This window comes from Sorex araneus, chromosome X, assembly GCF_027595985.1.
Source record: "Sorex araneus isolate mSorAra2 chromosome X, mSorAra2.pri, whole genome shotgun sequence".
In the NCBI taxonomy this organism is placed as follows: domain Eukaryota; kingdom Metazoa; phylum Chordata; class Mammalia; order Eulipotyphla; family Soricidae; genus Sorex; species Sorex araneus.
Genome location: NC_073313.1, coordinates 234,001,450 through 234,017,010, shown reverse-complemented (window position 1 = coordinate 234,017,010; position 15,561 = coordinate 234,001,450). Strand labels below are relative to the sequence as shown.

The 15,561-nt window shown below is 34.7% G+C and overlaps 1 protein-coding gene across 7 annotated transcripts in view; it reads left to right on the top strand.

Moving 5' to 3' along the window:
• Positions 1 to 14,740, top strand: part of HYCC2 (hyccin PI4KA lipid kinase complex subunit 2) — an 88,262-nt gene extending 73,522 nt beyond the window's left edge. For 6 of the 7 annotated variants that reach the window (XM_055123551.1, XM_055123555.1, XM_055123553.1 and 3 more), the window contains 3 exons: positions 767 to 926; positions 1,633 to 1,800; positions 6,356 to 14,740. In XM_055123551.1, coding sequence (XP_054979526.1) covers positions 767 to 926; positions 1,633 to 1,800; positions 6,356 to 6,948 — 921 coding nt within the window. In that variant the 3' untranslated portion in view covers positions 6,949 to 14,740. The remainder of the gene's footprint in view (positions 1 to 766; positions 927 to 1,632; positions 1,801 to 6,355) is intronic. The other variant, XM_055123556.1, reaches the window with a different exon arrangement.
• The last annotated feature ends 821 nt before the right edge of the window (positions 14,741 to 15,561 follow it).

Here is a 15,561-nt window from a genome sequence, read left to right as displayed (position 1 = left end):
AATTTTTTTCATATAAGAAACAAACGCCCAAATTTTTATAGAAGGAAGATTTTTCTGTGCTTAAATTATGGTACAAATCCTAAAAATTGGCTTTTTTTTGAGGGAGGTGAGGAGGAAGTGGTTTGGGGGCCACATCAAATGATGCTCAGGCTTTCTCCTGGCTCTGCACTCAGGGATCTCACTCAGTAGTGGTTGGGGACAATATGGGGTGCTCAGAATTAAGCCTGGGTCAAACACATGCAAGGCAAGTGCCCTGCCCACTGTACTTTTTCTCTAACCCCTTGATTTTTATTTTTTAATCACATAAATATCTAAATTCTGAACCATCAGTTTTGGTTTTGTGTGTGTGTGTGTGTGTGTGATGGATACAGAGGAATAGAGAAAAAGACTAACATTTTATTTTTTTTAATCAGAGATTAAAGTTTACATATTATTTATCTGAAAATCAGAAGCTTAAAATAATATTTTTGCCACACCTGACAGTGCTTAGGGGCTACTCCCAGCTTAGTGCTTGGGGGACAGTATGGTACCAGGGATACCCAAGCCTCCAGCATGCAAAGTATGTGCCAATTCTGTTAATCTCTCTTGCCCTATTTAAATATTAATTATGTTAGGGTTCAAATATTAAATAATTATTTTTCCTTTAGATTTTATATTTTATAGAGCAACTTTTTTGAGTACATATTTAAAAAGTTGAAGAAACATAGAATAAGGATAGGCTATATATTGGTTTAAATATATATAGACTCATATTATATCATTTTAGGTTGCTAATGCCATGAAAAATTCATTACCATTTGATGCTCCGGATTCTTCACAAGAAGGCCAGAAAGTTCTTAAAGTGGAAGTCACTCCAACAGTGCCGAGGATTTCTCGGACTGCTATTACAACAGCTTCAATCCGTCGTCATAGGTGGAGGAGAGAAGGTACATACAAAATTCCTATAGCTCATTCACACAAATGTATCACAGTTTTTTTTTTAAATGACTTTGTGAATACATTATATATAACACTTTATATAAAGTAAAATTGCTTAGTTCCTAAAAATTAGCATTTAAACTATGGTTTCAATGTCTGAATGCATATGCATATATATGTGTGTATATATATTTTAATAAAGTAGAAAGATATTAGAGTACTTTCTGAGTATTAAAACAAAATATGATCAATTTGGGTGGGTCTTATTTTGTACTAGTAATAATGGAATTTTTTTACCATATTGGGAAAATAAGGTGCATGTATGAGCATTGTGGGAGAAATTTTACTAACAATATGATACAAATTATCCACAAAAAAAATTGGTTATGGATTTTAGATTTCTATCTTTGCTTTTTTAAGTGCTGAATCCAGCAGTATTTCATAAGCATACTTGAATGATTTAGTTGTCTTGCCTAAGATATATTAATTGCCATTTTAATGATCACTATTTTTTGTTCTATTCATTTCCAAACCTCACATTGTTCATCTGCTGCCTTATGTGTGTGCATGCCGTGCACACACATAAAAATATATAAACAGTGTTTGTGTTTTTATACATATCCATATATACATTCTCTAATCTACCTGGGTCAGAATGCTCAGAAAAGAATAGAGCAGCTCAAAAGCACTAAAATTTTATATGTTGAATCCCAGATGGCTTTGACTTCTCAAACGAGGCTGACTCGAGTATTCCTGGCTCCCCGATCCAACACGGCTCCACTGACCTAGGGATCAAACGTGTGCAAGAGGGGGAGGTGCTGGTGCGCAGGACCCCTGAGCACGGCTCACCGGAGCCCAACTCAGCAGCAGCCACAACAGAGGGTAGGACAGAGATGAGGAGGCAGAAGTCAGTGAGGCAGTTGCTGGAGAAGGATCCTGGCTCTCCTCTCTCCCCAAGCAGAGCATCTTTCCATTCTAGTGTGTGTTTCCAGTATCCCAGGGTGTATTAGCTCCTCTTGCAAAGCATACCTTCCCATTTGCCTAGCACCAGGTCAGGTACAATCTTTAGTTACCATTTGTGCTAGCCTGGAGTCTGCATCCTTGTGTAATCAACAAACAGCTTGGCATGGCTATTAATAAGACAGAGGCCTGTCTCCAAAAGATATGCAAATGCTTGGGATTTTTTTTTTCATTACTGAGCATGTTTATTCTAACATTAGGAAAGGGAAAATGCACCCAATAGACATGAGCCTTACAGAAATGATTTCATTTTTATAACTCTTTAAAACTATGAGGAAATTTAAAACATTAACATCTTTCAGAAATTGTATTAAAGTAGAGCCAATCATTTAAGGTCTAATTTCAGGGTGGTTCATTAACAAGAATTTCTTATCTCTTTGATAGAATAAACCAGTATTGATGGTTTTGTAAAATCTGATCTGTTTGTCTATTTTTAGTGAACAATCATCTTTCCTCTATAAGCTTCTCTGGGCACATTACACTTAATCACTATTATAAATAGTTGTTGCCTTTTATAGCTCTCAGACAACGGAAATGTATTATTTAGAGGTCAGGCATATCCTAATAAATCTTTATTTCTACACTGTAGGTATTTTAAGAGGAGAATATTTTTTACACGCCCCTCTGTCCCTCCCAGTACTACTTAATGTAAAAACTCTTCTCTCTGATTGGAAAATATTTGTTGGCTAATTAACATGTGATGCCATAGTTAACTGTGTGAAAGAGGGAACTGTAACAATACCTTTTTCATTATTTAATGTATTGCTACTATGGAAGCTTTATACTAATTTATGAAATATAGTAGGTAATTCAAAAGTAGGTTACATGTTTTTGCATATTTTAAAGATCAAACATACATGAAGCAGTTACCTTACACCTTAGGGAAGTCTCTTGCTCTTTGATGCATTAGAAATTTGAGCATGCTCAGTAAAAATCTAAATTTACCCTCTGTTCCCTTGGCACTGTGCTCAAATTGACCTTACTTCATTTAATGGCATTGCATGTGCATGATCTAGGGCCTGAAAGAAGTTGATGCTGCTTTGCAGAGACTCTTGTTTAAATGACTGTGAAAGATACAGTCTTCCCGTTACAGTTTTTCTGTATCTCTTTGTTATTCTTGTGAGTCACTTTTATCTTGTAGAAAGACATAAAAATAAGTATATGAATAGAGTCAAACTTAAAATTGACCTAAATTGAACAACAGCCTGTTTCTCGATATTCTTGATGACTACAGAAGCTTGTATATGTACTATCATTGATAGAATGTTGGAGTATTTGTGCTAAATGATATACTACATTACAAATGTAATACTCTTGATATTCTATAAAATAATGGTATTAAGCTGAAACTTTTCTTTCAACTTACTGAAAGCCATACTCTATTCATACTCTAAAAAAGGACCAAAATACGAAAGGCTAGTGTACATGCTTTACATGCTGGAGGCTTGGGTTTGAATTTCAGCACTACATAGTCCCCCAAGCACAGCCAGGCACTGTCTTTGGAGTAATGCACTGGGAGTAGCCAGGAGCATTGCTGGGTGTGGCCTGAAAACCAAAAAATATTAAGGAACCAAAATAGTAATTACCTTCACATGATTTTAAATATTAAAATTGCCATTTTGGTATAGTTTCTTATCAGTGGTAAAAATTTCATTTTATGAATGTGGGTGGTATAGGAACTGAGGAATAACTTACCTTTGTGTATCTTAAATTTCTCAAAAATTACATTGCCAAGGTTGGAGTTACAGTATAGCAGGTGGGCACTTGCATTGCACATGGCCCACTTGGGTCTGAGCCTCAGCACTACATATGTTCCCCTGAGCACTACCAGGGATGACTCCTGAGTAGAGTCAGGAGTAAGCTCTGAGCAGTGCCGGGTGTTGCCCCCCCCCCCCAATTCTTTCCCTTTATTCTAAATTAGTAATAAGTGTAAATTATTATGAATAGAAGCTAAATTTATAGGGAAATTTAAATATTAATAGAAAATTCATTAACTGTCCTTATTTACCATAAATAGTATTGTTTTTCACCGAGGGAGGAAATTAGAATGGAAAAGTGCGAGACATGACTGCCTTTTTAATCTCTTGAGGTTCTTAAAGCAAAGGAAGCAACTATTAAAAAATAAAAAGTTGTGGTAAATCTGGGGCCAGAGAAAGAGTATAACAGGTAGGGTACTTGCTCTACAGGCAGCTGACCTGGGTTCAATTCCTGGCATCCCACGTGGTACACTACCAGGAGTGAACCCTGAGTGCAGAGCCAGAAGTAACCCTGAGCATAGCTTGGTGTGACCCCAAAACAAAAACAAACAAACTAAAAAGAAGTTGTCGTAAATCTTATTTTTCTGGAGCTCTTGGATAAACACTGATATATTTATTTCTGTATTTTTGATACATTTATTTTTAAAGGAATTTGTAATTCAGTATAATAGTATTAATTTCTTACAGTTAAAATTGTAATCATTTTATGTTGAACAAAGGGAGGATATAATGTATTCTGATTGTCAAGTAACATTTTATTTCTGACTTTTAAAGCTGACTGTAAAGTTATTCCGAAACTGAGGACAACATCTATGATAAGTGTAGTTAGGATTCCATCACATTGAAATAACAATTCTTCTTATGTTAACTATTGATAGATTCTCTTGCATGGTGACTTTTATGTTATCATCTCTTTTATGATCATGTTGCTTGGGCATCAAGTCTGCATGTGGCAAGATTCAGGAACTTGCACTCTCTCAGTCTCCTTTCCTAATTATATATAAACCAAGTGATGTATTTCTATATATATCAGTTTTATTTTCCTTCTGTCATTTCTGAACTAGTAACTCTTTTGGGCATTTTGGAGTTCTTAAACAACTTGTAAGTAAATTGCTAAGATATATATTAATGTAATTTGAAGCTTTTGTTTCAAAACCATATAACTTTTTTTGAAGAAGGAGTTGAGAGAAGTGTCAGTTGCACTTCATATGGCTCTGCATGACTATTAAGGACTAAACTGCTGGATATAATGCAAGATGGCCTTTTGTTTTAAAGATAGCTTATTTTATTCTTCTTTGGAAGGAGGGAAATAATCCAAATGGAAAAAATTAATTTTTCTAGGTATTACGTTAAATATTGTGTTTAAATATTTTATTTAGGTAATCTTTAAGTCATATTTGTTCAGATTTCTTACCTAACACTTTACCCAACTGGAATATGGATATATGTATGTAAATTCAGATTATATTTTCATGCAGTTTGGGAAATATATTTAATAAAGTAGCAAACTGCTATCAGTTTCTGGAAGAAGCAAATGTATTAACTTTCTCAGTAAAACTTTAAATAGTAGGTAAGAAAAATCTTCATAGAAACTTAAAACCATGTACTCTTTTCCATTCTTAGAAAAATTAAAAATAATATTATTTTCTAGGTAATACATAATGACACTGTAGTCTTTTGTGATTATGATTATCTCAGTACTGAAAGTCTAAAATGCTAGAAATGCAAACTACTAAAAGTTTTAAAATCCTTAACTCCTTAAAAAAACCAAGACTGGTCTCTTAGCCTTGATAATAAACTTTTTTTTTGCACATTGATCAATATGGAAACCAGTGCTTAACTTATGTCCGTAAGACAATGTGATTAAGATGTTACTGAAAGTGAAGCATAATTTTTTAGTTTGAAGTCAGAAAATTTACTTGTTCCAAGTTAAAAATTTTGGGAGTGGGGCTGGAGCTATAGTACAGCGGGTAGGGCCTTTGCCTTGCACTCGGCCGACCCGGGTTCGATTCCCAGCATCCCATATGGTTACCCAAGCACCGCCAGGGGTAGTTCCTGAGTGCAAAACCAGGAGCAACTCCTGAGCATCGCTGCGTGTCACCCAAAAAGAAAAAAAAAAAGTGTCCAAGTTAAAGACTTTCTTTAAGACATTTAGAAGCAGTTTGCTGTTGAATAAATATAAAATTTTACTGTAGTTAAAAGGTTGGCTAAGTGGAATAAGTGAGTTTGGGGCACTATTTTTGGTAACTAGCAAGGAGATTGCTTTTACACCATATTATGATGGGTTAAGGAAGAAATTGTTTTTCAAATAGAGATAGTAACTTCAAATTGACATGAATATATTATCAAAATTTACAATAACACATTTTACATAAAGTAGTTTTATGTATCTAATATTTGATAGTATGCTATATTATTTGAAGAATTTTATCAAAGCTTGAAAAAACTAAAAGAACAAAATAAATAATGTTAAAATTCTGTGTAAGAGTTTTGTATAGGTTGCTTTTTTTTTTCTAAATTATTTAGGATGGTATTGATACTAAAAGGCCATTGCCAATCTATTGCAAGCACTGCCTGAGAGATGAGGTCAGTTGAGTTGTTATTCACAGCTGCTGCTTGTTTATTTAGCTATTGCTGATTCTGTCTGATTTGTTTTTTAGGTGCTGAGGGTGTAAATGGAGGAGAGGAATCTCTTAACCTGAATGATGCAGATGAAGGATTTTCATCTGGAGCTTCCCTCAGCAGTCAGCCAGTGGGGACCAAACCATCTTCATCTTCTCAAAGGGGAAGCTTAAGGAAAGTAGCAACTGGGCGTTCAGCTAAGGATAAAGAAACCTCTGCCATCAAATCCAGTGAAAGCCCTCGAGATTCAGTAGTTCGAAGGCAGTATGTACAGCAACCAGCTGATCCTAGTGTAGATTCAGTTGAGCTGACACCTATGAAGAAACACCTGAGCCTACCTGCTGGCCAGGTGGTGCCAAAAACCAGTAAGCTAATCCGGACAGCCAGTGCTTCCTCAAGTAAATCATTTGACTATGTAAATGGCAGTCAAGCAAGTACCAGCATTGGGGTTGGCATTGAGGGAGTTACTAATTTAGCAACTAACAGTGCTAATCGATTTTCAACTATCAGTCTACAAGAAGATCGACTAGGGCAAACTGGAGAAAACAAAGAGCTCCTCAGCTCAGGGGCTCCCTTAACCAAGCAGTCTCGATCCCCAAGTTTCAATATGCAGCTAATATCCCAGGTGTAGTTTTGTCATCCTCTCTCATCTTTCTGCTTACCTTTAAAACTGAACATTTCATTGCGCAAGAAAAATACTTCATCCCACATTGTGAAAATACTAGGCATCATAATCAAATTTGATTTTAGTTTAGGAATCTTCATACTGTATTTTGTATGGAAACAGCAATAAGGTTTTTTTCCCCCTCCTTTCTCTATCTTCACCTATTCCTTGTAAATGTGTTTGTGAAGCAGTACAGAATGTTTGCATTTTTCATGCCTTCCTTTCTCCTTGGGTGATGTGCAATCCCATCGTAGGCTGATCGGTCCCATTTCAACACTGTGAGACTGAGGATATGTTAGAGGAAATGGTGTTTATGATCCCTATGAAATGATTCTTTGGCTTTCTTTAAAAAAACAAAACGGGTTTGTTCTCATAATCTATAAACTATGAAGATCACTGGATCATATTTTTTCTCTCTTAACCAGGAGTGCCTCAGAGATTCTGCTATGACTTTTGGACTTCTCTGAGTCTGTGCAATCATTTTCTTGAGAAGCTTGGGGAAAGGTGGTAGAGTGCTGCACTTTTTCATTAAAATGAGGGTGGCTCTATTCCCCCCATCTCTTTATCAAGGATATAAATGTTCAATTACTGAGACATTCTAATCAAATTTTGGCCACCTCCAAGGAAGGACAGGGCCCAAGTTTGATTGTGTAATTGATAATGCACTTTCTCAATGGCTCTTTAGTCATTATTAACTGTCTTCCCTCCTCCCCACAAGGACTTTAAGGCATTTTTGTCCTTAAAGATTGAACAACCAACAAATCAGAGAATCCAAGGGGCATGTTCTATTTTAGGAATGATTGACATTTTGGTGCTGGGGGATGGGGGTGGGGGGAGGGAATGGGTCAGTTTGTGTTAGGTTTGTGTGGGATTGTGTGTATGAGGGGAAATTTTGATAGATTTTTTTTTCTTTTCCTTTTGTGAGCTGATGACTGAAGTAGAATAAGTACGTCTTCAGGTAAAGAGAGGGATTTCTCAACCCACTTTCTGTGATGTTGGATTATTGGAGAAACCCTTTCAAGCTGCTTTTTTAGATGTACCTAAATTCAGTCAGATATTTTGGATTAAGAAACCTGAAGTCCTGATAGATCATATACTCCAAGGAAATACATCAGGGACAGATAATTGGCTGAAAACACTGATGCTTCAAGGTGACACATTTTTATAGAACATTTTTACCAGGGGGTACTGACTTCATTTCTCCTATAAGGACCACACTGCCTTTGTGTTTATTGTAATGCAATTTGTGTACCTTCTAATCAGTATATCTGCAAAAGTTTCTCATTTTTATAAAATTTTGAAATCATGCCAGTAAGCTAGATGCTGAATGTATGTAAGTAGTATTTGGTAACTCTGCTAAAAGTTTACCAAAAATGCATTATCAGTTAAAAAATATTGATTCAGTTCTGATAAGGTTGGATAAAATCTTATTATAAACTCCACCGGGTCTCAGGCTCTAATGCTTGAATGAGATAAAAGAGAATATATTGTTTTTTGATAATCTGTATATTATGACTTGAACTGCTATGCATTATCCTTTCACAAAATATGTCAGAGCTATTGTTGCTTTGTCCATTGACATTTTAATTTTATCATTGTGAAAGAAAAAAATATATATATACTTTGTTGTAGAAAGCAAGTATTCTCCTAATTAACAAAGTTTGAAATTTTCTCTTCCAATGAACATTACAACAGGTTTTGATAAATAAAGTAACCAGAAAAATGCCTCTTGTTTGTTCATATCTAAAAATCACTCCCACTCTTTGATTTTAATAATTATTGTTTGTTTTTAAAATCAACTTTCTTTTAGAATTGTTATAAGAATGAGATCCTTGTTTGAATTTTGTGATGTGTAACATTCAGCTCATATGAAAATGGGAACTAGTATTTACTACATTGCCAAAGTCTGGGATAAATATAAAAATGTTGGTCAAATAGAGATTTATTGATTTATAGTATGTATATGTGTGTTGTTTATATGTATATATCACAAAAACATATTTTAGATATCCCTTGCTTCTTTTAATTAAGGAATGTCAGAATGAGAAGAATTTAAAAGCAGCCAAGATAAATGTTATATAAAGATTAATACCATTAAGAAAGCAAAGTTTTAGGTATGAAGGAAAAGATATTGTACTTACTAGAGAGTAAAATCTTATCTGTAGTCAGTCACTGTATGTCAGGAATGTCTGATTTTGAAATGGAAGGGTTTTAGTTCAGAAAGTTGTGCATTTCTTGGCATCTAGGTCCAGTGTGATTTTAAAGCACAAAGAAATACCAAATAATACCAAAGTAAAGTAATGGCCTGGAGAGACGGCTCAAAGAACTGGAGCACATGTTTTGCATGTGGAGTCCCTGGTTCATTTCCTGGCACCACATAGATCCCTGAGCACCATCCCCATCACCTCCCCCAAAGTTCTCCATTTGGTTTGTTAGAAATAAATTATACTTGAGAGCCAGAGAAATAACTTAATGTGTACTTTGCATGAGATGCCTAGATTTGATCCCTGGCACTCCATGATCTCACATGTACCACAGGGTGGCCCAGAAACCAACCCTCCCCCATTCCCCATACACACCCTCCCCCAGAGATAAATACATTACCTGAATTGCAGTTTTGAAATATATTTTCAGTCTAGAAATTTCATGTCTCTATTTATACATTTACACAACCATAGGTTTTTTTTTTTCTTCTTTTTGGGTTACACCTAGGGATGCTAAGGGGTACTCCTGGCTTTGCACTCAGGAATTACTCCTGGCTGTGCTCAGGGGATCATATGGGATGCTGGGAATCGAACCCGGTTGGCTGAGTGCAAGGTAAATGCCCCCGCTGTGCTATCACTCCAGCCCCAGCACAACCATAGTTTTTTAAGGACACTTTAACATTTGTGCCCCATTCTTTAGTTTTTTTGGGGAGAGGGAGGTTAGTGCTTAGGAAGCCAGCAGGGCAATACTTGGCATAGCAGTACAGGCCTGAAGGTTCAGTGCTCAGCCCAGTGGGGCCAACCAGGACGACATCCGTGGTGCCAGGGACCAGAGTCAGGACCTCCAATGCAAAACTTGTACTCTGGTCCTTTGAGTTATTTCCCTGGTCCCACCTTCCATTATTTTAAATGATATGATTTGCCCCCAATAAAAAATGTTTAATCTGGTTCAGTCTTCATAGTCAGACCATAAAATAGAACTGATTTTATGTGAAAATTGATGAGCTCAGCAAATCTTAAGTCATTTTCCAAGATGTTTTTAATAATTTATTTGCATTATTTATTGGCATTAAAATTTTTTAGATATTCATTATTATTAAAAATCTGTCAGGGGCCAGAGAGATAGTACATAGGTTAAAACACTTGCCTTCGCACGTCGCCTTGAAACCTCGGCACTCATGTGGTCCCAGGCATCTCCTTCCAAAGGGCATATTTTGTTCTTTAATAACTTTATACTTCTTAACTTCCATTAAAAAATATGTTAATCTATATAAAAGTTAGGGAGAAAAGACTTATTTTTAACAATTTGATGCCATCTGTGCCAGTTTGGGCTAAGAAATATTAAAATTGAAGGTTTTAGGGAACTCTGACATCAATTTAGAGTCACATTATTATAAAGTAAGAGAAAATGTAAAGTGAGAAGCTAAATTAGAAGTAAGACTTTAAAATATGAAAAGTATTTTTTTTGAGATTCCTGGGGCTAAGATAGTAATGATTATAATTTGTAATCCTGACAGTCTCACCACCAATTATTATCAATTATTGTGTGCCTATTTATGTGTCAAAAATTTGTGCTTAAAGAAACCCAAGAGATAATCTAGCTAGTCTCCCAAAACCTGTAAACCCATACACATGTCCATCCTCAGGAAAGAGACTAAAAAAGGTTATAATAATCACATAATTAAGAAGCAGAGCCAGAATCAAATTCTTGTCTCACACTAATGAATATTGATACCAAACTGCCTCCCTTTCTCCTATTTGCTAAACATGATATGTAACATGTTTGCAACATGTTATGTAACATTCTTCATTTTTTACAGTTTCTTCCATTTAGTTGGCAAATCATAGCACATTAAGAAAAGTATTAAATCTAGAAAAAAATATAGAAAAGTAAACAAAGAAGAGTAAGTATTGGAAACATAGGTAACTATACAGTAAATGGATGGATAGTTAAGATACATTTTTCTTATTCAAATTTATGCCTTATAATTTTATGCCACATAACAGTTGTATGCTGCCATTTTATAGTTGATTTTATTTCTGAGGATATATTTAAATGCAAAAAAGAAAAACAAACCCCAATGAAATAGCTTTGATCAATGTTTCTAGCTACTTTAAAGTAGTTTTCAAATCAGCCAGCTTTCAGTCACCTAAGTGGTGAATTAACTCTATTGCACAATAGAAAGGATTAAATAAGTTTATTCCATTAATTTTTACTGTCAAAAGAAACAGCCTCACTAGTGCTTAGAGCAGATAGTTATAAGCAGCGTTTCCCTATGTGGTTAAAAAGTAGGAAGATTATTTCATGGTAGAAAGGTTATAACATCATTTAAAGTGTATATACCATATGAACTGTGTTTAAACATAGTGTCAGTAACACCCAATATTTCCCACCTATATGCTCAAATTCCCTTTAGCAGCTTTAATTATAACACTGGAATACTGAAAATAATTTTTTTCAGACTTTGTTTGCACTATTTTTGTGACTATTTTAAAGAAGTAAGGTATTTTCCTCCCTTCACGTTGTGAGAAATTTATGGGTCCATTTTTAGTTCTTTAGTTGTTGATGGTTGTCCATGTAATTCTCTGCATGTTCATTTGTAAATAAAAAAAAATAATATCTGTCTTTAGGGGGCAGTATTCTATAAACACTGGCAAGGAAGGTCTCTCCATTTTTTATTTTTGATTACAAAGTAAGATTAACATTTTTAAAATATTTGTTTCATACTCATTTTCAATTTTTAAAAGCTTAATACATCATGCTACTGGTTGGAAAGCCTGTAAGAATTTTAGAGCAACTTTTCTAGATGATGGCTATGTAACAGTGAACATGAGGCTATTTATCTTCCAAGTCCAATTTTTATCCTCATATTTCAAACCGCTAAATTGGTTTAGACATGTACTTGTAACGCTTTAAGTTTTTAAGAAACTTGAAAATCAGTTAGAAATTGATATCTTAAACTCTAAAAAATTAGATCTTTTGCCATATCATAAGAATGTTGAATGCAAATGAACACTTAACATTGAAAATTATGTGCAACCAGATTGGCAATTTTTCATTGTCAAGGTGGTCAATGTTGATAATGTAAAACATAAAAATTTAGTATTACCTATGTGCCTAATTATCATACTGGCACTGAACATACAGAGGAAATACTATTAAGTCAATCTGTGTGTACTTAGATTTTTGGTGGTCCCAGAAATTTGGTGATCCCAAGAGTCATCATCATGCAACCTTCTTTGCTAATGTTGGTACATTTCTTCTGTACCTAACCACACAACCGCAAAACTTTGATAGCTTTTATTCTTCTCAGAATTTTTGTGGTCTTAGTTATTAGCCATATATGAAATATACACCAGAGCAAACAGTTCAGGGCAGAAGTTACCAAAAAGTTGGGAATGATGTGAAACAACTTGGCAGCATAGTACATGAATAGAGATTCTGTTTTGCTTCTAGACTTTGGAAAATTGTTTACAAATTAAGATGCATTCAATGTCTGCTATAATGCTATTATGTTCTATATAGTTTAGGCCTCAAATTAGAAATAGAGTATAAATGGAATTTTTAAAAATTGAGGTAGGTTTAACAAATTCTTCTTTCCCAAAGAGCAGTGAACTGGACAATCTATTCCCCAACTACATAATTGATAACAATCAGGTTTCTGTATTTGAGTGTCTTTCCATCTTTGGTTTAAAAATTCACCAAAGAAAATATATCAACCAAACACAAATTTAAAGTATTTAACTGTTAATGAATAGATCCCTTTAATTTGAAGGGTTATTTTGTAGGGGGAAAATAAGAGTCAAAGGAGCTTCCTCCATTTATAATTTACCTATGAGATTTTGATAGTAAAAATGTCAACTTTTTCCTCTTTTAACGAAAAATACCAGGTAAAAGTTAGGTCTAATGTTACACCTTATAGCATATGAATGTGCCATAAGAAGTAACTCACAAGAAGGATTCTGCTCCTCAGTATTGAATTAAAAAATATGGTGCCGGGCCAGAGCGATAGCAGAGCGGGTAGGGCGTTTGCCTTGCACGCAGCCGACCCGGGTTCAATTCCTGGCATCCCATATGGTCCCCCCAGCACTGCCAGGAGTAATTCCTGAGTGCAAAGCCAGGAGTAACCCCTGAGCATCGCTGGGTGTGACCCAAAAAGCAAAAAAAAAAAAAAAAAAGAATAAATAAAAATTAAAAAAATAAAAAATATGGGGCCAAGGGGGAATTCCTAAAATGGCTATTTTGTATGATATTGTGACCTTTAAAAAAAGAGGATTGAGGAAGAAGTTTTGGAAATGCACCTTTTTAAATGGGCAATAGCAATTACTTCTTACAGGTTTAATGTTGGCTAAAAAGTTATGTTTACATAATTTATGTACATAAACACGAGTGTTTTTTCCTTTAAAAAACATTAGATTAAGAAAAGCTAAAATACGGGGCTGGAATGATAGCACAGCAGGTAGGGCGTTTGCCTTGCACGCGGCCGACCCGGGTTCGAATCCCAGCATCCCATATTGTCCCCTGAGCACCGTCAGGGGTAATTCCTGAGTGCATGAGCCAGGAATGACCCTTGTGCATTGCCGGGTGTGACCCAAAAAGCAAAAAAAACCAAAAAAAAAAAAAAAAGAAAAGCTAAAATACTCAGATTTATAGACCAATAAAATTAAAATAACTGATGTTTTTTTTAAAAATGAGGAAACTTAATATTTTATGTGAAACAATATTTTATCTGATGTTCCTAAAAGGCTCTATAAGCAACTTTTCCATATCAGTGGTTAAAAAGTAATGAATATTCCAAGTTAACTTGGAAAGAGAAGACTGACTTTCTAACAATTATGTATGTAGGTTTTGCGGTTTTTTTTGTTTTATTGAATGACAGTAAATACTCTATGCTCCACGTGTCATTTTAAAGTATTTGTTATATGTTTATCAGTTAATTTACAATGAATCTTTTTTATTCTTTTTATAAGAAGTATGCTGGCTTTACATTCAGTTTAACTGGTTAAGTGAAACAGTTTATATGATGCAAAGATTATTTTCCCACTATTTTTATTTTAACCAGCATCAACCTGTAGCATTTTTTTAAAAACTTCCCTGTTACTCAGAAATAGTGCTAGTAAAAATTGAATGAGATAGGCATGAAAAAAAAAAAGATCTCTACTGACCTGTGGGTGTCCTTTCAACCTAGCACTAGTTAAAACCTTCATTTTTTTCAGAGCTGAAGAAAAAACACATTAAAATCATACTTATTGGTGCATGTAAGCCATTATATTAAACTGTCTTACTGAACTGGTTTATGCTGTTGATTGTTGAAATGTGAAATGTAGTCACTGTTGACATTGTAAATACCTGCCAGAGATGACAAATATTTTAAGTTATTGTAAATAAAGATGTATAAAGTACAATCTGCGATGCAGAAATATATCTAAGATGTTAAATATTGTGTTTCTTGAGAGATGTGTAATTTTTCCCTAGATGTATCTAGTTACATTAAGAATGTAAATTTTATTTTGTACAGTATAAAAAAATACAGCTTATTTGATCTTTGATTGAATTTGAGTTGTTCATCTTCCTAAATATCATATCCAATTAAATTAAAGAAAATACATTTGGGCCATGTATAAAATTGTATGTACACTACAAAGTGAAGATAGGAGTAAAATTAACATATAAAATATCTTTATGTTACTGTGACAACTGTATCTTTGATTTTTAATTTTGCAGACAAAATAACTTAATTGCATAAGTTTCAGATATCCTTAAAATTTCTCAGGTGAAGTTCAACTGTTTCATGTGAAACAAAATCTTCTTTCCAGAGTCCAAAATACGAAAGAGCCAACATTATTACAATTCACGGTCTTTTTAGTAATGTGTACCTATTCCCTCATACTTTCACCCCGGTATATTGTTTTCCAGAGAAACTTAAATGTTCTCTTGGAACTTGATTAATGAAACACCAGGCCTTCTTTTCTTCTCTATACACTACTTATGTCTGTTATTCCTTATAGACCAAAACTTTCTTTTTCTTTTCTTTTCCTTTTTTTTTTTTTTTTTTGCTTTTTGGGTCACACCCAGCAGTGCACAGAGGTTACTCCTGGCTCTACACTCAGGAATTACTCCAGGCAGTGCTGGGAGACCATATGGGATGCTGGGAATCGAACCCGGGTCGCCCAGGTGCAAGGCAAACGCCCTACCCGCTGGGCTATCGCTCCAGCCCCTATTTTTCTTTTATTTCAGATTCATGCAATACAAATTAGTTTTTAAAAAATAGATAGCTTGCTGTTTATGCCTTAATCCAAAATTGCTGAGGGATTAGCAGTTTCAGAAGAAAATGATGGAAGGCTATCTACCAAGCCTGGGTTTGCTTTTATTACT